The sequence below is a fragment of the Arachis stenosperma genome, chromosome 3 (genome assembly GCF_014773155.1).
Source record: "Arachis stenosperma cultivar V10309 chromosome 3, arast.V10309.gnm1.PFL2, whole genome shotgun sequence".
NCBI classification, from domain to species: domain Eukaryota; kingdom Viridiplantae; phylum Streptophyta; class Magnoliopsida; order Fabales; family Fabaceae; genus Arachis; species Arachis stenosperma.
The window spans coordinates 165706256-165731227 of record NC_080379.1 but is presented as its reverse complement, the minus strand read 5'-3'; the positions used below and the strand labels follow the sequence as shown (position 1 = coordinate 165731227).

The window sequence follows — 24972 nt, the reverse complement described above, 5'->3', positions numbered from 1 at the left end:
ATATCCCTTGATTGACCTTTTCATTTCATTTTTGGTCATTTGGATTGGAAAGTTTAAAAGAAGAACCATTAACGACATCTCAAAATGATGATAAAAACTTAATGTCATCTTTCTATAGCTTTAATCAGTGATGATATGAAGAATTCAAGATTGTGAAAATACATAAAAATTACGGTAAAACATATAGTTAAGCCAAACTATTTCTAATATTTTATGATGTCCTAAAACAAAAATCATTACATCAAAATTTCATGTACGTAACTATATAACTTGAATTGATCTAATTTTTTTTTTTTTGGTGACTGAATTGATCTAATTTAAATTAGTCTTTTCAGTACTAAAATTCAATTTAGTACTGATAGTTTGATACAGATTATTGATATTTATTACTTTTAAATTAATATTAATTTTAAAACATAAATGTCAATAAAAAAATATTTTTCATTTGGATTCAAATAAAATATAAAAAAAAATCAAAATGAATAAGAATAGATATCCAATTTTTGTGTATTAGTTCAAATTCCAGAAAATCTACCTTTTTATAAGCTTATGAATTTAAAATGGAATAATAAATGATTTCTAAAAATTTATTAAAAATCATCTTTTAACTCATTAGCATGTAAAGAATCATTACCGAGACTTTTGATATTGAAAAAATTAATATAAAATATAGCCCTCCAAAATAGCATAGAGGTTAAAACTTGAATTTTTCTAAAGTGAGAAGTAAAAAATAGTTATACATTATAAAACGACTAACTATATATATTTATACTATGTAAATTGAGAAATTAATATATTTAAAATTTTAATTATTGAATATATATATTAAAATGACCAACTATATTTATTTGAGAAATAATATATTTCAATAATTAAAATTTTAAATATATTATTTCTCAAATTACATATTATATATATAGATAGTTAGTCGTATTATAATATATAATTATTTATTACTTCTGGTTTTGAAAAAATTCAAGTTTTAAGTCTCATGTCATCTTGAAGTGTTATACTTTATATTAATTTTTTGGTTAAATTACACAGTTAGTCTCTACACTTTTAGTGAAATTACAAATTAGTCCCTATAGTTTAAAAGTTTGTAATTGGGTTCCTAAAAAAAATTAAAATTTGTAATTGGGTCCCTACTGTTCAAACACCGTTTGATTTAACGGAATATTCCTTAACATATTCGCTATTTTAAGCATGTGAGTTGCATGTGTTTAACAGTAAGAACTAATTTGCAAGTTTAGTAAAAATATAGGACCAACACTATAATTTAACTATTTAAAAATGACAAAAAAATTCCTAACCCACCCACCCCCTCCTCGGCCTTCTCACTGTCACTTCTCCACTTTCCAAAACAAAGAAAAAATCCCTAACCCATCCCACCCCTTCCCAGCGTCATGAATTGAAGGAACACGTTGCTCCTTAACACTCTCCTCTTCCTCTTCATTCTCAACTCCATTTCCCTCTTCCTCTACTTCCTCACATACTCTTCCAATTCTTTACACTCCAATATCAACCTTCACAATCAAGTTCCTCTCTTAAGATCACAGCAACAACAACAATTGCACCATCACTCTTCAAAGCCATGGTCAATTTTTTCTTCTTACCCGCTCCTGTGAAGGCTACTTCGGGAACAGCTTCGGTGCGGACTCATTGGCGGTGAACACACGACAAATAACGTTGCTGCGGGGAGCGGCACCACCGTGGTAGGGGAACTCCTCCCAGCCGAAGGCTTCTACGACGTTGTTGAAGTCAGAGGGGTTTTGGATCGGGAATCCCCTGAACACCACGACCTCTTTCCCAAATTAGAGAATCCAGATACTCTCTATTGCCCTTGATAGACTCCGTAAGTGACACCATCATTGCTGCAGGAGGAGCCACCACCGCTGAAGATCTAACTCCATCGTAAACCTTCTGCTGTGAAATCTGGATCTCCATAAATGCCTTTGATGCCACCATCCTCGATTGATCTCACTGTTAACTCTGAAATGGTTACTGTTGAAGAGAAAATGATAAACTATATAATATATATTTTATTAAGTAACGAATTTGAATAATAATACAAGAGAGAAGGATTTTGCTTGTGATGAGGTGAAGTCCTTGATTATTGTTGATTTAAATATAATTGGGTTGAGTTGAATTGAGTTTAGAAATGATTCATGATTCATGATTCAACAATTTTGGGATTGTTGTTGTTGAAGCCCTATTGCTGTTGTTAAAAAAGAAGAACAGAAAAATTATGAAGAGAAAATGAGAAAAAAAAGGAGAAAAGATGAAGAAAAGGACATTATGGTAAATGTGCATTTTTTTTATGGTAAACGTTATTGAGGATCTAATTATAAAATTTAATTTTGTTTAGGGACTCAATTACAAACTTTTAAAGTATAGGGACCAATTTGCAATTTCAGTGAAAGTATATGGACTAATTGTGTAATTTAACCTAACTTTTTCAACATAAAAAGTCCTTATAATGATTTTTTACATGATAATGAGTCAAATGATTATTTTTAATGAATTTTTAGAAATTGTTTATTATTCCGTTTTAAACTCATAAATTTATAAAAATATAGATTTTCTGAAATTTGAACTAAAATACAAAAATTGAATATCTGCTTTTATTCGTTTTTATATCTTTTATATTTTATTTGAATCCAAATGAGTGGTACTTTTTTATTGACATTTATATTTTAAAGTTAATATAGAATAAATAAATAATTAATTCAAAACTAATATATGTCAATATTTTGTATCAGTATTAAATCGAATTAATCGAATACGATTTACTATATATATAGTCATTCGATTTTCTAGCATTTACTCAGTTTCCTTATAAATCGAATAAGATCAATTCGATTTATTAATATTTATTATGTTTCATGGAAATCGAATTAGGTTAATTCGAATTATTATTGATATATATATACACAAACGTGCGCGAGACTTTGATGTAATGATTTTTGTTTTGAGATATTTATAAAATATTGGAGATGATTTAATTTAATTATGTGTTTTATTCTAAAAATTAAATTCATTTATTGGTATTTACTAATAAACAATTATGGTATGTATTATAATGGAATCAATAACGGAAAATGAATAATAATTGTGAGTTGACTTGGTGTGTTTATTTGGAACAACAAATCGAAAAAATAAAAGAAGAGAAAGTTAAAGAGAGGAACTATTAATGACGTTTCCTTGATGTGTTTCTACTCATAAAGTGATGAAGGCATGAAGATAGCGATAATACATAAAAAGGAGCTGCTTGTTGTAAAATAAAAGATATATTAAATATAAAATAAAAATGTATAAATAGAAGACTTTAATATTAATATAATTAGTTCAATAATAATTTATATATATATTTACTAATATTATATGAAGTAATATATATATATATATATATATATATATATATAAATGAGATATATATATATATATATATATTATAATAAGAAAGAGATATTGCTCAAAGAAAGAGAAAATTGTTATTGTGTGTTTATTGCTGTGTGTTATTTATAAACATATAGAAAAATAATTTTTTAAACTACATTAAATCCTTGTGAAAAAATGAGCATCCACTAAGGTTATCTTATCACAACACTGCTAAGATAATAAAGATGTTTAAAAGTGTTTTTTAATATTTTAAATTAAAATTTAATACATATAATTGATTAAATTGTATTATTTTTGTTAAAATTAAATTAGATAAATTAATTTGGTCAAAAAATTAATAAATCAAATTTTAAATCAATTTAAATTAATATTTTTATAAAAAATAACTAAAATAATCTTATTATAAAAAATAACCTTATATATAAAAAAATATTAATTTAGATCGTTTAAGACTTGCCTCATTAATTTTTTGACTAAATTAATTTATCCGATTTAATTATGATAAAATAATATGATTTAATTAATTACATATGTTAAATTTTAGTTATTAAAAATATTTAAAAAAATATATTTTAAATATCTTTATTTAAGTTACTTCCTACATAAAAATTAAACTCATTTCCTTCATTTACTTTTGAAGACTATATTATATTCTCAAGCCTAACATTTAAACTCAAAAGGAAAAATAACGTAAAAAAAATTATTCACCATGAATAATGTGCTGTAGATTTACTATTTCCTACTTCTATAAGATAAAATTAATAATCACAGTAAATTAAATCAAGAATAAATAGTTATTTTTAGTCATAAAAGATTCAAACGCTTATAAATCTAACTATAAAAAAAATAAAACTAAAGTTATATTTATATAAAATATATTTTGTTCGACAAAAATGACTAATTTTTAAAGTTTTATTGATAATTCTAGGGATAAATATTATTTTGGTCCATAAGATTGATAGTCAGAATCGAAACTGTCCTCAACGTAATTTTCGATTTAAAATCATCTTTAATGATTTTTTTGTATTAAAATTGTCTTTTTAATTTTTTCGGACAAAAAATACCCTCACCACTACTAGCATAATTACCTCTTCTACCACTATCAACACCAACACCAACACCAATATCAACACCAACACCACCACAACCAGCACCAGCACCACGAACACCAAACCAAGAAACAGAAAACAAGGAAGTAGAAGCAAGAAAGCAGGAAAGCAAGAAAGCAGGAGCAGAAAACGATGGCAGCGGCAGTGGCTCGCGTCTCCTCTTTCTCTCGCGATCCCCAACGGCGACGGCCACGACGATGGCAACGGCGGCTCCAAGCTTCGCCGCCAACGTCCCCCTCCCCCTCCCCCTCCCCCTTCCTTTCCCCTTCCCTACACACACGCATTGTTTTATTTTTTTTTTTTAAATTTATAATTTTTTATTAAAGTAGGGATAGTTTATAAATAAAATTAAAAATTTTATTAAAAAAAAATGATTTTAATACAAAAAAAAACGTTAAAGATAATTCTAAATCGAAAATCATGTTGGGGACGGTTTCGATTCTAACCTTCAACGTTAGCACCAAAATAATACTTATCCCATAATTCTACAAATATCCCTCACCTTTCATCTTCTTTCATCTTCAAACCCAATCCCTAATCCTAATAATATAATCGTTGCTCCCTTTTCTTCTGCCGCTATCTTCTACCCTTCTCCGTTTTTCCAACCACCATAATTTGAAAACGATTATCTAGTACTAATTGTAATGCTGAAAATTAAACGAATTGAATGAACAATTAATTGAAATGAGAGAAAATTAAAAGAATTGAAAGCACATAAGATGAGAAAGAAGAATACTTTAACATAGGCATGGTCATTAAACTCGAAAAGAATCTCGTCTACTGTAGCTTAACAATAATGACACTTAACCTTCAAAATGTTCCTGTTTTCAATATTTTCATGGCAACATTATATCCACTCAAAAATTGACAACCCAAATAAAATAATTACTAAATAAAAAAGAAAAAAAAATGGAGAATAAATGGTTTCGTTATCGCTCCTTTGTAGCGCAGGCCATTTGGCCCAGGCCTCGTTTGTGGCATGTGATTTGCCCATCTCGTTTGTGGGTTTGAGTTGGGGTGTTTTTTTCTTACCCATCTTAGACAAAGAAGACAAAAAAAGAATAAGCGAGTGAGTAGGTGGTGGAGGAGTTAGTTGGAAGAGAGGAGTAGGGAAGAAAATGTGGTGTTGGAGTTGGTGATAGTCGATGGAAAAGGAAGGATGAGGGGGATGGAAGGGATGGTGGTAATAGAAGGAGGTTGTGGCGGCGGAGAAGGGTGGAGGGTAGAGACAGAGGACGAGGGAGTCGCGATTATATTGTTAGGGTTAAGGATTGGATTTGGAGACGAAGGGAGACGAAAGGTGAATGGATATTTACGAAATTATCAATAAAAATTTAAAAATTGGTCTTTTTTGTCGAATAAAATATATCTTATATGGGTATAATTTTAATTTCAATTTTTCATCGTTAGTTTTATCGGCGTCTAAATCTTTCATGGTTAGAAATGATTATTTACTCATTAAATTAACTTAATTTAATTTACATGTAAATGGCATAAATCGATTTATATAGAAGTATTCGCGTGAAACAATTTTAATTTTGAATATCTATGTAATTTTAAGTTGGAATAATTTTATTTATGTAATTTATCCATTTTAACTTTTCACAAAATTATTAAAAATTACTATAAGAATATGTTTAATAACATTTAAAAATATTAAATACAAAATTAAAATAATTTAAACATTAAATACAATATATTGGTATCTATAATTTCGTAAAATTTTTAATTATGTCTCTATATTTTTTTTAATTGAGTCTTTGAACTAAATCTTTTTTTTAATTAGGTTCCTATACCTTTTTTCTTTTATTTGAGTCTCTGCACTAATTTTTTTTAATTGAGTTCCTATATAATTAAGCTAATTACTGTTAAGAGGAATCTAATTGAAAAAAAAATTAATGCAGAGATCCAATTAAAAAAAAATATATAGAGACCTAAATTAAAGTTTCGCAAAACTATAAAAATTAACGGAATAATTAAACCTATATAAAATTACAAAATTTGGAGAAAAAAATATTTTACCAAAAAATTTAAAACATACTATACCAAAAAATTTTACTCACACTCAACACATCTCGTATTATTTACTCGAGTTATATTTCAACTCTCTCGTTAAAATTAACCACCATCTAAACATGTGCATGATTTATTCAGTGGATAAATTCATCCTTCTCCAGGGTTATAAAAGTTATAGTAGTTGAGAAAATTAAACATGGAAAACAAACACCGTTGAAATTTCAGAAAATATTCATTCGAGGTCTGTACAATTTTTTTTGTCACCCGGTCTCTAACTCCTTTTGTCATTTGACATTACATCACCCAATTTTGTTATTTTTCTCTGATATTCGTATGTGAGTTCACAAAGTCTTCAATATTTTAATTTCAGCCTATATTATTTTCTGCTTGCAGTGAATTAGCAAGATCTTCAAGTCAAGAGATTATTATTAATAACAAGAGCTGCATATCAAGGGTATAGTACTCTTTTACCGTATTTACAACAACAATTGATTTTTTTTTCTTTTCCGAAAACTAATATTCTATTGAAAGTATTTTTTTTATTGAATAGATTCGATTTTTGAATGTAGAAATGGTGCAAAAAAATCCTTTTCATAATATTAATTTTGATTTTGCATTTATTGATATGATTATCAAAAGATAAATTTATGGAATATTGAGTTAGGTTAGACATCATTTGTTTTGCTATACATGTTCATTAAGACATGAATTCAGTGATACATGTGGATCATTTGGTTGTTGAGACACTAAATTTTGATTGATAGATATGAAAATATATAAAGGCGCATAAAATACATATCTTTAGTGTATCTCTTTAAAATTGTAATTCTGAGACATAAATATTAAAATATAATTTTTTTTTCACTTTTATCCCTTATTATTTTTTAAAATTCCAATCTTATCCTCAACATAAACCTAATCCGCATACCCCTCCTCTCTTTCTCTACCCACTCTATTTTCACCCCATACCCGTTGTTGCTTTCTCTCTCAGCAGTTGTCTCTCCCTTTCGACCTTTTTTCCGTTGCTATCGCTGTTGCTGCAGGTGACTCCCTCTTTGTTCACCTTGTCATCCTCTCTTTCACCTCTCATTCACTTTCTGTCTTTGTTGTGTGTGTCTCTCTCTCTCACCATCGTCATCGTCGTTGATTTGCTCACTTCTGCCTCTCCTTCATCTGCCTTACTTTCTTCTCCATGTCTACCTCTGATTCATCTGTCTTTCTTTCTTCTTCATGTCTACCTTGCTTCAGATATGAGTTGTCTGCATTCCATCTCCATTACGTCTCATATATTTGCACCGCTTTCACTTTATCATATCTACCTTTGTCAATCCCTCCCTCGTCTTTAGGGATAGAAATAGGCTAGGCTTTGTTCTTAACAGCCCTGGCCTGCAACCTGTTATGGGCTCTAAGCTCTTTATAAAGTACTAGACTTGGCCTGTTATTCAGCCTGGCGTGACTTAAAACTTGTTAAAATATTTGATAATTTTTTTTATAAAAATAAAAATATTATTAAAAAAATTATTTTTTAATAAAAATATTTATATGTAATATGTTATATTTAATATTTACAAAAATTTTTAATTTTTTAAAGTACTTAAAATATATAAAAATATTTATAATAAAATATAATAAACTAAAAATATCTCATAATTTTATTAATAATAAAAAATTATTTATATATTTAATTATGTTTTAACAGGTTCTGACAGACTTGATAGACTAATAAAACTAATTAATGCTTGGACCTAACCTATTAACATATTAAAGCTTTTAAAAGAGTCGGAGTCTATGCCTTTTTTATAACAGGCTAGGCCAAACACAGGCCAAACTGTAATTCCCTAACAGGTCGTCTGACCTTTTTCTACTCCTACTCGCTGGCTCCCACTCTTTCAATTTTTGTATTAGGTTTTTTCTTTTTTTTTTTCTAAAAAACAATTGTTTAATTGATTGTTGAATATAACCTTTTTTTTAGATAATTGTTGAATTGATTATTGAATTAGAGTTGTTTATTTGACTTTTGAATGCAAACATTTCTTGTGAGAAATTCCTTTTCATAATATTAATTTTGATTATGCATTTATCGTTATATTTATCAAAGGAAAAATTTAACTGTTTTTTAGTTTCTCACGGTATTTTTAAATTCGGCAAAATAAAAATTAATTTGTTACCGTACTGAATTATATTTAAGAGTTTGTTGTTGGCTAATAAATTACTGCATGTACAAAACAAAATTCGAATTTCTAATAATTATTTAAGTAAATTAGTAAACTAATCACTAAACTAACCTAATTTGGTTAAAGAAAAAAAATCTAACTAGCCAGGTTGAGTTGCAGCCTTCCAGTAACACACTTTTTAGTAATACATTTTCTGCGTATTATATGCATTAATTATCTAGAGCTTTTTTATTTTTTCCACATATTACACTAGATTTATTGGAGGCTAAATATTCATTTTTTTTTCTGCCACATAAATGATTCTTTTAATTATTTATATTTCTTTTAAATAAATAAAACGAGCAAATGTCATTCTCTATCTTTAACTATTTATTTCAAAGACAAAATACTTTTGGTCTCTAATCATCCAAATAACTAGCTTAAGTGATCTCATGTTATTAGTTTAAGCGGTGTCTAATACATCATTCTATCAAATATTTGTAAATACCGCTTAGACCAATTACTTAAAGAATTAAGGATTGATTAAAAATTTTCTAATTATGAAAAGACATTTTGTCCTTCACACAAATAGCCAAAGATTAAAAAAAAGGTATTTACTTTAAATTAAAAACAACTTCCATTACATCAGTCAAGGATGATTCTACTTATTAAAACTGACCTGTTTGAGTTGGACTAAATATGCGCTGGGTCATTGCTGCAAATATTTTTTATTGGATTTATGGCTAATTATTGACTTTTTTTTAAAAGTTTTTTATTAAGTAAAAAGTATTATATTTTTTATTAATTAAATAAATATTAGATCTTCAATAATTATTATATGTTATATAATAATTCAGAATTTAAAATTTAAGATTTAGCATTTAAAATTTAGAATTTATGATTTAAAATTTAATAGTTAAAGTTTAAAATTTAAACTTTATAATATAAAAATGCTACACTCTTACCTTTTTCAAAATACATTAGTATTCGCTCTAGTTATTAGTCTAATCTTATTATATTTGTGATTTGTGTGAGAAGAAAGAGAAATTTAAATCTTTTAAAATTAAGAAATTAATAAAATATTAATTAAAAGGTTAATATTAATCACCATTAAATTTATAATTTTTCATGGTATATGAACTTCACTATTTTAACTTAAAAGTTATTAAGTTTTTATTTTATCACTTTATTAATTTCCTCTATTTAGAGGATCTTAATGATGAGAAAAGATGTTGCAAGCAAATTTTAAGAGTGTGAGGAGTTTTAAAAAAAAGAAAGAAATTTAAAAATTAAATATTGTTTACAAAAGATAAGAATTTTATAAGATTTATATTTAATTTATTTCTTTTTTAATTAATTATATCTTTTTATTATAAAAATAAATTTGTCAAAAAATATTAAGTTTTTAAAAATTTCTTTATTTATTTTAAATTAATAACAAAATAAATTTAACAAGCTTGAATATTCTTGTCACTCCCTCTTTCTCTGTCTCCAAAATTTTTGGTGTCCTTTTTGTGAAAAGAAAGGGTTAGTACTTAGTAGGGTGGGGAAGGCGAACGTGTAAAACAAGTGAGACATTAACATTAACATTCTGTAGTTAGTTACTTCCACCACTTTCTGTTAATGCTGCTTGCTTTCTACATCTTGAGGAATCAAATTCACACTTAAATTATTTATTTTTTCAGGGCCACATAAACATTAATATTAGGTGAGTTAATACTACATATTATACTTGCCTATAGTAAGACATCATTTTTATGCGATGTTAATGTTTCTTCGTGTATTTCGTACCAAAACTGAAAAGAAAAAAATTGTTTGATGAATGAGAAACCGTGGTTGCTTCCTACGGATTATATAAAAAGGTGAAAATACACATGCATATAATATGTTTCTGTTTTATGTATTTGGATAAAGGTTTTATCAACTTTATTTATTTGGGTAAATTGCCGTATTATTATTATTATTATTAGAAAAAATGAATGATAAATTGATAAGAAAAATAGTTTCGAAATTTTAACTTATATTTCTATTTTTAAATTTTTAAATAAAATTTTTGTTTAAATTGTTCTTTTTTTGTAATTTTAAAAAATAATATTTATATTGGAATTTTTATTTATTTAAATATTTAGATAATTAAAAGATAAATTAGGATTCTGATTGATAATAGAAGTGTTCAAGTACATTGCGTCTTGGAGCGTAGAATCGTAGAGGTTCAGTTACTTTTGAGTTGAGTTTTTTCTTTCTCAGAAAACATAATAAGATCTTGTTTTTCTTTTTTCGGGAAAATAATTATCATAATTAAAAATCATTTACATTTTCCATAATTAAAAACACTACTGTTGGGTTCTCTCACCTGAAGTAGCACCTCGTACGTATCCTTCACCATTATTTCCAATTAATTATTAATTATATTATTCCTCCAATTCCACCTGTCAAAAGCATCATAAAAATCATTGTTCTGTTTTTTTTTCTTCTTTCTAATTTTACTATATATATAATAATATAATATATGCGTATTCAAGAAACAATTTGATATTGGGCACAAGAATATAAGGATTCTACACTCTCACAATTCTGTACGGAAATTCTGGGGTTTGATAAATATTAATTGGTGTATATATATTTTTTAATATATACATACATACATGCATACACATACATAGATAAATATTAGATATATATAATTATATACACACATGCAATTGAATTGCATTTTGGGTTTTCTGTGTCTCTGTTAATTTTTTATTGGAATTTTCTTGGTTAATTCATTTATACGCAACTGCTCCGTATTCATTCACAACATGGAAACAGAACTTTCTTCGAAGAGCTTTGCTGCATTGAGTACGTTTTGTGTTCTGCATTTGTTGGAATTCTTTTTTCAATTTTATTGTTGTTTTAGCAGTTATTGAGGTTTCTTTCGAGGTCAGTAACTGTTTGTGGATTGTGTTGATGGTGAATTGGGATGTCTTTGATGATAGGTTGAGTTACAATGGTGCTCTGTTATTTTTGTTGCAGGCACAATAATTACTATTCAATTTGGTTTCTTCAACATTTTGAATTGAATGAAACAGTTCAAATTGGGTGCCAAAGAGGTTAGTTTCTTTTTCTTTTCTTTTGGTTTCTTCTGTTTGATTTGATCCTTTTAATGAACCTTGGCAATGTGTTTTGTGTCTCTGTTGCTGCTCCTCTGTTTCCTTTTCTGGATCATAACCAATTCCAGATCTTATTTTTGTAGTGTTTCTCATTGGAATTCGACAATTTTTGCCTTTTCTTTTTTTGTGATTTTTTCATTCTGCTTAACACATTGTCCTTGCGTTTTCATTTATAAGAGCTATTTATGTATCTATAATCAAAATTCATGTTTAGTTGCTGTGCCATCATTTCAAAAGAATGATATAAACTTACCTAGAAACCCTTATTTTAGTTTATCACTGTAGTGTGGCCTAAGAGGTATGATTTTCCCCTCTTTTTCTTTTTGACTGTAAAAGTGTGATAAACTTAAGTTTAGTGCATTTTGTTCGTGTAAGTTTCCAATTGCACAGTTCTGTATGCAATGTATCAATGAACATAGCCAAATTTTCTTTTTTGCTTACATGTAATATTTTGCAGGATAATTCTCTTAGGCACAAACCAAAAATGGAAAGTGCTGTTGAACCTCCTAGCAGTCCGCGACACAGAAATGTATGTAGTATTAATCTACTGTGTTAAGAATATCTGTTGATGGATCATGAACAATACACTTAGAAGTGTTTCTACTTTTCTTCTGACTAAACATGAATTAAGTTTTAAAATTAAACGTAATTTTATTTTCATTGTATTGTTAATTTTTAATCCCCTGCGTTGAATTAGAGAAAGTTGTTTAAAGCGTCTTAATTTAAACAACCTGAATAATTTGAAAATTATGATGAGTAAATGAAATGTTGTGATGCTGTAGGTATCAGCCAGGTGGAATCCACTTGAAGCATGTAGGCCTAGAATTGATGAAGCTCCTGTGTTTTATCCTACTATTGAGGTACCTCTAATTACTTTTCTTAGTGTTTCTTTGATGTTAATTATATGTTATTCTGAATTATGAATTAATTTCTATTATACTGTTATCAGGAATTTGAAGATACTATTGGCTTCATAGCTAAGATCCGCCCCCAGGCTGAACCCTACGGCATATGTAGGATTATACCCCCAACTTCCTGGGTTCCACCGTGTCCGCTCAAAGAGAAGCATGTGTGGGAAAATGCTAGATTCCCTACCCGTATTCAACAAATTGACTTGCTTCAGAATAGAGAGCCAATGAGAAAGAAAAGTAAGGGAAGGAAGCGAAAGCGTAGAAAGCAATCAAAAATGGGCTCATGTAGGAGAAATGAAAAGTCTAGTTCGGAAGCTGATGTTACTTCCGAGCCTGAAGAGAAATTTGGATTCCAATCAGGTTCAGATTTCACACTCAAGGATTTTGAGCATTATGATAGACTTTTTAAGGATTCCTACTTTGGCCTGAATGATCCCGCCAGAGATCAAAAGATTGGTGATAATGATCAGCAGAAGAGATGGGAGCCCTCTGTGGAGGCAATTGAGGGCGAATATTGGCGGATAGTAGAGCAACCTACAGATGAAGTTGAGGTATCATTTATGGTTTATTGACAACATTGTCGTTCTTTACTTTTAGATAATTGGACAAACACATTATAATTTTCTCTCTGATTTGTTAGGTCTATTATGGAGCTGACTTGGAAACTGGAGCACTTGGAAGTGGTTTCCCAAAGTCATCATCCTTTACTAAGAGCGCAGATCAATATATCATGTCTGGTTGGAATCTGAATAACTTCCCAAAATTGCCAGGCTCTGCATTATGTTACGAGGGAAGTGATATCTCGGGTGTTCTAGTTCCATGGTTGTACGTTGGAATGTGCTTTTCAACATTTTGCTGGGTAAGTATTGAGAAACACACATTTCTAAGTCAAAATCTATGAATGAGACTGAAGTTAAGGCATATTGAGTAATTTTACCAATCTTTTTTAACCTCTCTTGGCATAATTGGTGGGGTTACATAGTATAAGTTCTATCCATGAACACTCGGTTGAAAATCCCAACAACGGTTTATTTTATTATACAAAAATTAAAAAGAACTATGTCAGTGTGTTAGTACTCAGAAAATTATGTTGATATATTTGAAATGTTAAGCAATAACTTGCTACACTTTGCATTTCATTTGTTTTAAATCTGAATACCTTCCTTCTCCTTGGAGCAGCATGTTGAGGACCATCACCTCTATTCACTTAATTATCTGCATTGGGGCGAGCCAAAAATATGGTACGGTGTACCTGGAAGCCATGCCACAGCTTTGGAGGATGCAATGAGAAAGCACTTGCCTGATTTATTTGAAGAGCAACCAAATCTACTCAATGAATTGGTAGGACAGTTGAAGCCATGCTTTTATTTTAGTTGCTTTTGTGCTACTCAATTTACAAATGGAAGTTGAGAAAAGCTAATTACAATGACATTTCAAAAGCGGGGGTTATTAGGAATAAATTTATTTGTATGATTATGAGATATTTTCTATTTTCTCCCTGTTGCAGATATAAATAATACTAGGCTTCCCATGTAACAATATAATCTTTTAATCCTCACAACTGTAATCTATCTTTGTGTTCTATGTGCTTTTCATGATGTTTGGTGACTTTATTATGACTATTGGTTATGACTTCATCTTTGAACAGGTGACTCTCTTATCTCCTTCAATTCTTAAATCTGAAGGTGTCCCCGTCTATCGCGCTGTCCAGCATTCTGGAGAATTTGTTGTTACTTTTCCAAGGGCATACCACTCTGGCTTCAACTGTGGCTTCAACTGTGCAGAGGCTGTGAATGCGGCTCCTGTCGATTGGTTTTTGCATGGCCAGAATGCTGTTGAGCTTTACAGTATGCAGCGTCGTAAGACATCATTATCGCATGACAAATTGTTATTTGGATCAGCTCAGGAAGCTGTAAGAGCCCTTTCAGATCTAACGCTTCACGGAAAAGAAAATGTCAAAAATTTTAAATGGAAAAGTTTCTGTGGGAAAGATGGAGTTCTGACCAAGGCACTTAAGGTAATGATTTCTTGCACTCTCTCTCTCATTACCCTTCCGCACATTAGAAAGATCCATTACAATTGAGAAGGCTTTCATTATTTATTAATTTACTATGCAATTACCTGTTTAAGTTTTTCTGCATTATTGTTATTTTGACAGATGAGGATAAAGATGGAAAAGGAGAGGCTTGACTTTCTGGCTTGTTTAAAGAGGTTTCGGATGGATGATGACTTTGATTTGCACAAGGAAAGAGAGTGCTTTTCTTGTTTCTATGATTTGCATCTATCTGCTGTTGGATGCAAGTGTTCTCCTGACCGTTATTTTTGTCTTAGACACTCAAATGTGCGTTGCTCGTGTACAATGGATGAAAGATTTGTTCTGTTTCGTTATACTACAGAAGAGCTAACTACATTGGTTGAAGCACTAGAAGGAGACTTGCATGCTATTGAAGTGTGGGAAAATCGAAGTTCTGGGATGGCTTCTGCTAATGCTGAAGAAGCTTGCAAAAAATTGGTCATGGACGGTGAAGCTATGGTGGAGCAGGAGCTACCTATGGATTTGAACACTGATCTTTTGTCTGGTGAGCATGATTTGCTGCATATTTCTGATAGCCATGACAATAAAGGTGACGTCTGCTATTCAGTGGCGAAAAAGGAACGAGACAATATGGAACTTGGAGCTGGTGATATCCTATCAGACTCAGAGAATAAAGGTTTTTCACCATGTTCAAGAGATGTTGAAAATTTCTTTTCACTTGATGGCTATAAATTATTCGGGGTTGATCTGCAAATGCATTCAGATTCAGGTGAGCAGCTCAACAGTGCATTTAAAGAGGGAGATATAGACACCTTTGATAAAACTATATCACTGACAAACCAAAGCTTCTTGATCCAAGAGTTTGGTAATTCTGTTGAGCTTGTAAGTTTGGGCTCAATTTTGCATGGGAAGAGGTGGTGCAATGAACGTGCAATATATCCAAAAGGTATCATGCTTTATGAAATATTTTTAAGATCATACCATTAATTTTTTTGAAGAGCAACTTTTTTATTGTTTTGGTAAACTTATCCAGGATTCAAGAGCCGCGTTAAGTTCTTTAGTATTCTTGATCCAACAAGACCCTGTTATTATGTTTCTGAAATCTCTGATGCTGGATTTCTTGGGCCTCTTTTCAAGGTATTATTTCTGATCTTGTATCTTTCTTTGGTTTTACACCTATGATTGACGAGTTCTTGATCGAAGTTTATTACACATTTTATAAAATATATTCCAGGTTACCATGGAAGAACATCCAACTGAAGCTTTCACAAACACATCAGCGGATAAGTGTTGGGAAACAATTCTTGACAGACTAAACGGTGAGATCGAGAGGTGTAAGAGTCTAGGTGAACAAGAACTCCCTCCTTTGGAGGTTTTGCAAAGCATTAATGGTCATAAAATGTTCGGATTCCTTAAGCCATCCATTATTCAGGTAATGCAATCTCAAATATTGAAGATCTTTTCAGCCACTGAAGTTATGATCTAACTTCTGAAGTTTTAATCAATTCTGGCGAACAATTTCAGGCCATTGAAGCTCAAGATCCCAGTCATCAATGTGTAGAGTACTGGCTTCACAAAGAACTTGCCTCTGAATCTTCAGGCAGTGGAAATGATGCCTCTAAGTGCTCAAATGGTTCAAACAACTCTCTGGGTGATGTCAAGACCAAACTTTTCGGCTTCGATTTGATAAAGCAGGAGCAAGAAGATAACATAGAGGGACATTTTCATTCATTTGAAGAGATGAAGTCATTGCTACAAGGATTCCTAAAAAAGGCCAGTCCTGCTGAGTTGAGTGCAATGCTCAAGTTATTTAGCTCTGATTCACATGTTACTCAATGGAGAGCGGCCTTCGTAGCGTTGATCGAAGAGATCCAGAAAGGGTGTAGATAAAAGAAGAATAAGATCTCTCTAGTCATTTTTCAATTTATTCAGTAGTTAGGTCCATTCATAAATTAAACTGAAGAAAATTCTGGGTAAAGCCAAGATATAGTTTTCTTTTGTACCTAGTAATAGAGTGAACTGGTTAGTTAGAGATGGCTAATGCTATTAAACACCCATTGTAGTTGCTAGTGCCTTTGTCCCATTTATACTTTTCTTTTTTATATTTATATTTTTCTTTTTAAGCTAGCTTTTGGTGTCAATTAGGCTTTATTTATTTCATCCTTACTGATCTCCATTTATCTCTAAATTTCTGTATATAAACAGAAAAAGAAATGCTGCTGATATATATAACTGATGATTGATATCAATAGAAACAATACATGGAGAACTTTGCTCCTCAAATAATGTGTTTCACTTTCAACCCTTGGCTACTCTCTTTTAAGTTCATATTTCAGTATTGTTCTCCTACAGGGCCTAGTATACCAAGACATGTTTATAAAGCATAGCATTCACAATTTTTGTCACCTTTACATTGTTTAATACTATAGTCAGAGACTCAAGAGTGTCTATCAAAGTGAAAATTCTTTTCCTGCTAAAGTTTTAATAAGATTGAACACTTGGTACACCAAGCCTCTTTTGAAGTTTCATTGTTCTTAAGATCAAAATATTCTTATGGTACGTCAGAAACGAAAAATTAATAAAAGAAATGTGGCCCGGAAAATTGTTAAGTGAGGTCATTTTCATCCAGAGGCTGGTCTTCCTGTCTGGCAGTGTTACCCTTCAATGCACTCACATCTCCTGTTGGCAATTTCCTTGCTAGCCTAATGATCTGTAGAATTCAAAACTCACATACTAAGTTTTATACAAAGGCTAGTTCACATCACAAGAATTGTGCCACAAGTTCTTACTTCTTACCACTCAGTATGCTTACATTAGAAATCAATGTAATTAGGGACACGGTAACAAAATATATAGTGAAAAATAAGTAATATCCCAAATTAATTTCTAAGAAAATTTGTAGTCAAATATTTTGTTCTTCAAATATTTTAATCAGTCTTTACATCATTGTTCATTTATATAGAAGAACAAATACGAGGATTTTAAAAATTTTTAGCAATTGTTGTGTCTTTGTTACATAATAACAGGGATCGATTTGTTTAACATTTTACCAAAATTTGACGTCTAATAAAATAAAAGGTTAAAGCCTGATTCGGGATTAAAATTTGTTGAGGATTAAAAATCTTTTAGAAACTGATTTCGGTAGTACACTCTAAAAAATTGATTCTCTGATGTATGAATTTTCTGACTGAACAGTTATTAGAACTTCTTCTAAAACCACCTTGTATGAAATCTGAATATTCATACACAGGAAATGTAATATATACAAACTTAGGTTACCGAGTGGTCAAGATTTGAAATGCTGCTTGATTGGGCGATACGTTTGATTTCTTCAATGTCTCCATCTGAGTATGCAGCAAGGAGATTGCTAGCACAGCGATTCTGGTCACTTTTGCAAAAAGCATCAATCCTAGACACACCACACAACCATATTATCCATAGATATTAATAATTGATTGCATGAAACATAGGATAAAATTAAAGTGACATTCAATCTTTTGTAGTAAAGGAAACTAACAAGAGAGGAGGCAGAAACTCACTGAGAGCAGTCATTATAACACATCTCTGCTTGCTTGTAGTCATTAGTATAAAGGTAGATAATAATTGCACTAAGATATGCCTGCATTTATGAGCATCTCTGTTAGAAGAATTTCTCCCTAAAAATAACAAGCAAATCCCATCAAAGCAACATACAATATATATACAGTTACAGATACAGATATAGAGTTATAGTTCAAATGCAGAATGCAAAACTAAATCAATCCTAACCTTGCACTGGCTATTGGTAGCATTACACTTGGAAGCTGCTAAGCCCAACTTCAATTGGAGAGGCGCAGCGTCAGAATACCTTTGTGTTACAGAAACATACCCCAGAAAATGTTGCAAAATCAGCATTCAAGGAAAATTGGTAGAAAAATTTGAATGTAACTTCATACTTTACTACAAAGACTTACTTCTCAAGTTTTATATAAACAGCAGTAGCAGAACGATACAGATCAAAGGTCATTTGTGCTCCTCCATCTTCCTCAAGAATTGTAATGGCATCAGTATATAGCTGAATAGCTTCTTCAGGCATGGTTTCTTCCAAAGCACTGCATAGTGAGAAAATAAAGAAAGCTACATATCATTTACATAATTCAGCATCTCCAAGCTATTAAGTCCATTTTTTTTTTCGATTATTGTTAGGAATCTCGACCCAAAGGGGAGGATTGTTTAGACAAATTACAAGCGACTTATAATCTCAAAAAGACTATCTCCTAAACACCTATTATACTTAATCACCTAAAGAGACATTTTCCTCAAACAATCCACATAACCATTTCATTAATCTCCATAGTGTCTCTTCGGCATTGCCATCAAGACACTAGAAGACTAATTATATATGTAACATTATAACTGCTAAATCATATACAACACACATTACTAGTTATACCAGATCACACAGAATTCATCACTATCTTTTGCTATTTGTCTCCAATTCTCAATCAAAGAAAATTCCTTGGACTTTGTCAATATAAACTCAATGTTTCTGACTTCTTGCAGCAAATTTGTTAGCCTGTTTCTTTCAAAGTTTTGTGTCCAGCAACTCCTAGTATCCTCCCTTTGCCATTTGATGATACTTTCTTCTCCAAGCTATAAAGTCCATTTTGTTTGTTTTCACTTGTTCTTTAACAAAATCCTTAAAGCATAGAACACTGAAAATGAAAACAGAAACCAAACAATACCGGGCACCCTTTGCAAGAGCATCTGATGCAGGCTGTGGCCTCCCACACTCAATGTACAATTCCGACGCCCTTCGAGAGAAGCTCACAACTTCTCTCCAGTTTCTGAGTTCCTTTGCCATATTAGCAGCTGATTCCATGTGCTTAGCTGCATCCCAAGGGCTGGTTTACTTGTCAAGGACACAGAAACACAGAATCATTTCACAGTGATTATAGAACAAGCAGTTATAAATAAGGATACGAAGCAAGCATCTCTTGTCCCTTGGAAGCTTTCTCATATGCTTCTTTTGATCTCTCATAGTCCTTGGCAACTCTAAATCGATTAGCTACAGAAAATAAAGAGTTACATGCTTTAATTTTCATACATCTCTATCTATATTATAAGAATTTAAGGTATGAATAAACAATGTTGTTTTACCAGCCTGTTCATAAAGGGAAGTAGCACTACTCCAATCTGCAGTCCACCTTGTGATACTGAGGGTTGTTCTGAATGAAACAAGAAGAAAAAAATTATTCACAATTTGATCAGAAGCAAAATAGAAATGTTGCGTGATAATGATTGATGATGATTATATATAAATCGGAGATCAGTGATACGCACAAGTTATCAGCTTGGGCTATCATTTTGTGGGGATCAGAGCCAGCCATTGTACGAGGTTAATATTGAAAACGTTAATCAATTGTACGAGGTTGGTTTTGTTTTGATGAACATTGGTGTTTAATTTGTTCTCCTCAATTCTCTCAAGAATGAAAAATGTACAATTTATTTAGAGAAATTAACTTTGCCTATTTTCGTATTCTGTTTTAAAGAGTGGAATATAAAATAAAAATTTAATTTTTATGTATTATCAATTAAAATTTTATACAAATAATTAATTATATAACGTGATATTAATAAAAATAATAATTATTTTGAGGCCAATGCTATTGTGTAGATGGCAAAAAATATCTATATGTATAGATTTGAGGTGTTGAAATGAGATTGGACTTTGCCTATAATAATGAGACCCGCATTGATGAACAAATTATTATTAATGGGTCTACCATCTGAATTGTTGCAGCGAAGAACAGGATGCATGTAAAAAATCTGAAAATGTTAACCATTTTACTACTTTTGCATCTCTTAAATTAGATAAATTGGATTTAATTAGTATTAATAATATTTTTGGTGTTCGACCATAGCATTAGTTGAATTCTGGACTTGAACTTGATGTCATACTTTCTATGTCAATATAAAACTTTTTTTTGCTTAAAAATTATTATTTATATTGATTTTGTTAAATAAAATTTATTATATAATATTTTTGCTATTTTTATTTTATATTGTAATTATGAATATTTACAAAATACCATTACTTTTAAAAAAGAAATTTGAACAAAATTTTTTAAATATATATATAGTAAAATTAGATTGATTTATTAAAGACAATTTTTTTATAATTTCAAATAATATAAATTTAATTTATCCTGAGTGACAAAAAATAAAATGAGAAGCATTTTACATTATTCTTTTAAAAAAATAATGGTACAAATATATTATGTCTTTAAAATATTTTGTTACGTAAATTTAATGTGATAGTAAGAAAAAAATTTAAAAGATGGTAAAAATAGTCATAAAATAATGTATATTCCCTCTTTTATATGACTTTTTTTTAAGAAAAAAACTCAACACAACAAGGAGCATATAAAATAATGAAAAACAACCATAGGGTTCACCAACACTCCACTCATCGGAGAGCAAGAAGGATCTATTAATAATATCCACCACACGTGAACTTTGATTCCTAAAGATTCTATCATTCCATTCTAGCCAAACTGTCCAGATAACAGCAAAGAAACCAATCACCCACCTCATCCTCTCATCTCTTTTTGCTGCAGTATTCATCCAACTTTTAAAGTGTTGTTTGAGTGTACCAAATATGGTCCATTTTCTTCCAAGAGTGAATAGCCAAGACACCATACCTGCTAGGAAATCTCACAACCAGTAAACAAATGAAAAGCAGACTCCACAAACTTACCACATAAGACACATGTACGATCATTTGGGTTAATTACACCTAGTCTACACAGTCTGTCCTTAGTATTTACCCTCCCTACCAACACAAACCAATAGAATAACTCGATCCTTGGTGGAACGAAACCCTTCCAAATTGCACTGCAACACCTACACAAAAGAGTTAGTCGAATAAATACCAGATCTATCAAATTTCCAGACCACTCTGTCCTCCCTCTCAGATGTTAGCTGAACAGACTGTAAAACCTGATGGAGTTGGTTTACTAGTGCCAACTCCTACTGAAAAAGCTATCTCATCCATTGAAAATTTCATATCCACTCTAGCCCATCCCAAAATCCGCAATTCCCAATAACAGAACATTTAAGGTTTGAGACCGAGAAAAATCTTGGAAACAACTCTTTAAGAACACCGTGAGGTAACCAGATATCCTCCAAAAACCGTACTGTTCTGCCATTCCCTACATCCATATACAAATCCCTGATCATTTTTTCTCTCACATGTGACTCACTAATTTGTAACTGGCAAATATCCTTCCAAAGGCCCCTTTGTAGGTACAGGCTGACCACAGGAGACAATCCTCTTTCGAGAACCTCCACCACCACTTAAAGAGCAAAGCTGTATTTCAAATTACTGCGTCTCTAATTTCCAGACCACCTGCTTTTTTTGGAGCCATCACCACTTCCCATTTTACCAGTGGTATTCTATTTCTCCCATTCTCTTTACTCCACAAAAAGCGTCTTTGGAGTGAGATCAACTTCTCCGCTACCGCTTTTGACATTTTGTATAGGCTAAGATAATAGATAGGTAAACTATTTAAAATAGATTTAATAAGAACCAGCTTACCTGCTTTGTTTACTATCATTTTATAATTTTTTTCTCCACTATTACATCAAATTTATGCACGAAAAAAAATTATTAAAAAATTTTACCAAATAAAATTTTAAAGCCATAGTATTTTTTGTTACACAAGATAAATTAAATTTAAACCCAAAATTTGTTAGCATGGCAACAAAACATTGAACTAACGTAAAAGGTTAGTCCCCAAGTTCAATCCAAAAATTTCAGTAACGGGCCTAATACAAAATTTTTTTATTAAATATTAATTAGAACTATTAACTAATTTAAATGATATTTTTTAATTTAGATATGAAAGAGAAATAGTGTAGGACGTAGTTATAAAGTGTATATATATTTTACGCAGTTATGATATTAAGAGTAAATTGGATTTTTGGATTTGTGTTTAAAAAATTAAAAAAATTTGCAGTACACCAATCAGACCGTCCAATTTGTGTTTTAGACGATTAAAAAAATTTTAATATTAAAATCGGATCATCCGATTTTTGTTTTCAAAATAAAAAAATTTAAAAGTACAAATCGCACCCTCCGATTTTTTCTTCTGGACAGTCCTATTTGTGTTCTTACTTTTCTTTAATAAAGAAATCGGGACAGTTCATTTTCTTCATTTCATAATTCAAAAAAACTGCCTCTACATTCATGTCTAGCATCACCTACTTCTATAACTATGCACCACACAAAATTTACATATATAAAAAAATGGAGAGTGGATCTTTTCTAATAAAAAAAATTGTCCAATGTTTAATTTTATCTTTTATTATTCTCTTTTCTATTTATTTTTTTATCTTACTTATAAAATTAAAAATAAAAAATCACACTTTATTCTCTCAAGTGTTAAAAAAAAAAGAGCCTTTGAATGAGACACAAGCTTTTTTTTTATTTAGGGTAAATACTCTTTCCGGCCCCTAAGCATTTTAAATTGGGACATGTTGCACCTTTATCATCCAGAAACTTCAACCAGGTCCTCAACCATCAACATTAGTGGACGTATCGACCCCTGTGACCGGTTGCCAACAGGTTGCCTGGATGACGTGTCAGGTGGAGGCTGAGTTGTCAAATGTATGTGCCACGTGTCACTAGAAATTGTTGCAGGGACTAAAAACCCCCTCCCTACCCAAACTTTTCTCAGCCCCACCGGCAACACCCTCCACCCACCACCCCTCCCCAGCACTTCTCCACTACCGCCACCGCCGCTACCACTACAACCGCCTCACAACCTTCGCAACTCATGCAAATCCTCCACCTCTTCTTCTTCCTCCACAACCTCCCAAAGCTTCACCCAATGGAGGTTCTCTCTCCCGACAACACCTTTCACCACCACCACCACTACTCCTCCGCCACAACAACCACCACCAACGCCACCACCGCTTCTACTTCTCAACAATAAAGCCAACTTCTTCAGCCATTAGAGGGATCACATCAATAAAGTCAACTTCTTCAGCCATTAGAGCCAACCTTGCTGCTCTTGCAATGACTCTCCATGGCCTCTTCTGCTGTGCAGCCACCATAACAGATTGCTCAATGAGTTCCCTTCATCATAAAAAATTGTCAATTCCCTAGTCTTCTTCAATGCACCTTCATTATCATAAATTCCTTCCATTGTATAAACCAACCACTTCAATTTTTCTAAAACACCATCTTTATTCAAACAAGGCATAGTTCACTCTACAACCTCTTTCACAAAACCAACGCCACAACCTCTTTCACAAAACCAACATTGAAAAACAAGAACTCAGTAATAGGCAACAATGGAAGAACATGAAAGGCAAGTGTATTCCATTTAACTCTACTTTCCCTATTGTTAGAATATAGAACCTCCATTAACATATTCTCCTTTGTAAACTCCTCAAATTTTTCATCATCCCTCTTTAAATGGCCCCACATTTGAGCAGCATGAATTTCCAATGCTGCAAGAGTTGAACCAATATTACTCTAACAAAAAAATATTGTTGGGAAGGTTGTGAGGCGGTAGTAGTGAGTTGAAGTTCGGAGATGTGAAAGAGTTCTTCCAGATTGTTGGGAAGTAGAAGCGGTGGTGGTGTTAGTGGTGGTTGTTGTGGCGGAAGAATAGTAGTGGTGGTGGTGGTGGAAGGTGTTGTCGGGAGAGAGAACCTCCATTGGGTGAAGCTTTGGGAGGTTGTGGAGGAAGAAGAAGAGGTGGAGGATTCGCATGAGTTGCAAAGGTTGTGAGGCAGTTGTAGTGATGACGACGGTGGCGATGGTGGAGGAGTGCTGGGGAGGGGTGGTGAGTGGAGGGTGTTGCCGATGGGACTGAGAACAGTTTGGGCAGGAAGGGGGTTTTTAGTCCCTGTAACAATTTCTAGTGACACGTGGCACCTACATTTGATAACTCAGCCTCCACCTGACACGTCATCCAGGCAACCTGTTGGCAACCGGTCACAGGGGTCGATACGTCCACTAATGTTGATGGTTGAGGACTTGGTTGAAGTTTTTGGATGATAAAAGTGCCACATATCTCAATTTAAAATGCTCAGGAGGCAAAAAGAGTATTTACCCTTTTATTTATTTGCAATGAGACACAAACTTTAAAACTTTCTGCTGGCCTCAGTGTTTTTTCTTCAACAATTTAAATGGTGGGTCCATCA

At 31.5% G+C, this 24972-nt stretch overlaps 2 protein-coding genes across 2 annotated transcripts; one reads left to right on the top strand and one right to left on the bottom strand.

Annotated features, from left to right (window-relative positions):
- Nucleotides 1-11375: 11375 nt before the first annotated feature.
- On the top strand, nucleotides 11376-16919 carry LOC130970268 (lysine-specific demethylase JMJ15-like). Its single transcript, XM_057896294.1, has 12 exons — nucleotides 11376-11518; nucleotides 11693-11769; nucleotides 12287-12358; nucleotides 12612-12689; nucleotides 12779-13291; nucleotides 13381-13599; nucleotides 13920-14081; nucleotides 14389-14757; nucleotides 14899-15721; nucleotides 15809-15912; nucleotides 16010-16207; nucleotides 16300-16919. Exons 2-12 carry the CDS (start codon nucleotides 11740-11742, stop codon nucleotides 16663-16665), a joined length of 2934 nt encoding a protein of 977 aa, XP_057752277.1. The 5' UTR covers nucleotides 11376-11518; nucleotides 11693-11739; the 3' UTR covers nucleotides 16666-16919.
- Nucleotides 16920-16973: 54 nt separating this feature from the next.
- LOC130970250 (gamma-soluble NSF attachment protein-like) lies at nucleotides 16974-20250 on the bottom strand. The gene is made up of 9 exons (XM_057896263.1): nucleotides 20098-20250; nucleotides 19915-19982; nucleotides 19738-19822; nucleotides 19500-19658; nucleotides 18729-18866; nucleotides 18544-18622; nucleotides 18315-18394; nucleotides 18055-18184; nucleotides 16974-17485 (listed from the first exon to the last, which is right to left on the bottom strand). The coding sequence occupies exons 1-9, from the start codon at nucleotides 20142-20144 to the stop codon at nucleotides 17381-17383; spliced, it is 891 nt and encodes a 296-aa protein (XP_057752246.1). The 5' UTR covers nucleotides 20145-20250; the 3' UTR covers nucleotides 16974-17380.
- Between the last annotated feature and the right edge of the window lie 4722 nt (nucleotides 20251-24972).

What these genes read in the sequence shown, in the direction of transcription:
- LOC130970268 (XM_057896294.1), top strand. Translation starts at nt 11,740, where the DNA reads ATGAAACAGTTCAAATTGGGTGCCAAAGAG. An exon ending in TGTTTTATCCTACTATTGAG is followed by an intron (nt 12,690 to 12,778) that starts GTACCTCTAATT and finishes TACTGTTATCAG; the next exon opens with GAATTTGAAGATACTATTGG. An exon ending in CAAATCTACTCAATGAATTG is followed by an intron (nt 14,082 to 14,388) that starts GTAGGACAGTTG and finishes ATCTTTGAACAG; the next exon opens with GTGACTCTCTTATCTCCTTC.
- LOC130970250 (XM_057896263.1), bottom strand. Translation starts at nt 20,144, where the DNA reads ATGGCTGGCTCTGATCCCCACAAAATGATAGCCCAAGCTGATAACTT. An exon ending in GCTCTTGCAAAGGGTGCCCG is followed by an intron (nt 18,867 to 19,499) that starts GTATTGTTTGGT and finishes CTCACTATGCAG; the next exon opens with TGCTTTGGAAGAAACCATGC. An exon ending in GTTTATATAAAACTTGAGAA is followed by an intron (nt 18,623 to 18,728) that starts GTAAGTCTTTGT and finishes TGTAACACAAAG; the next exon opens with GTATTCTGACGCTGCGCCTC.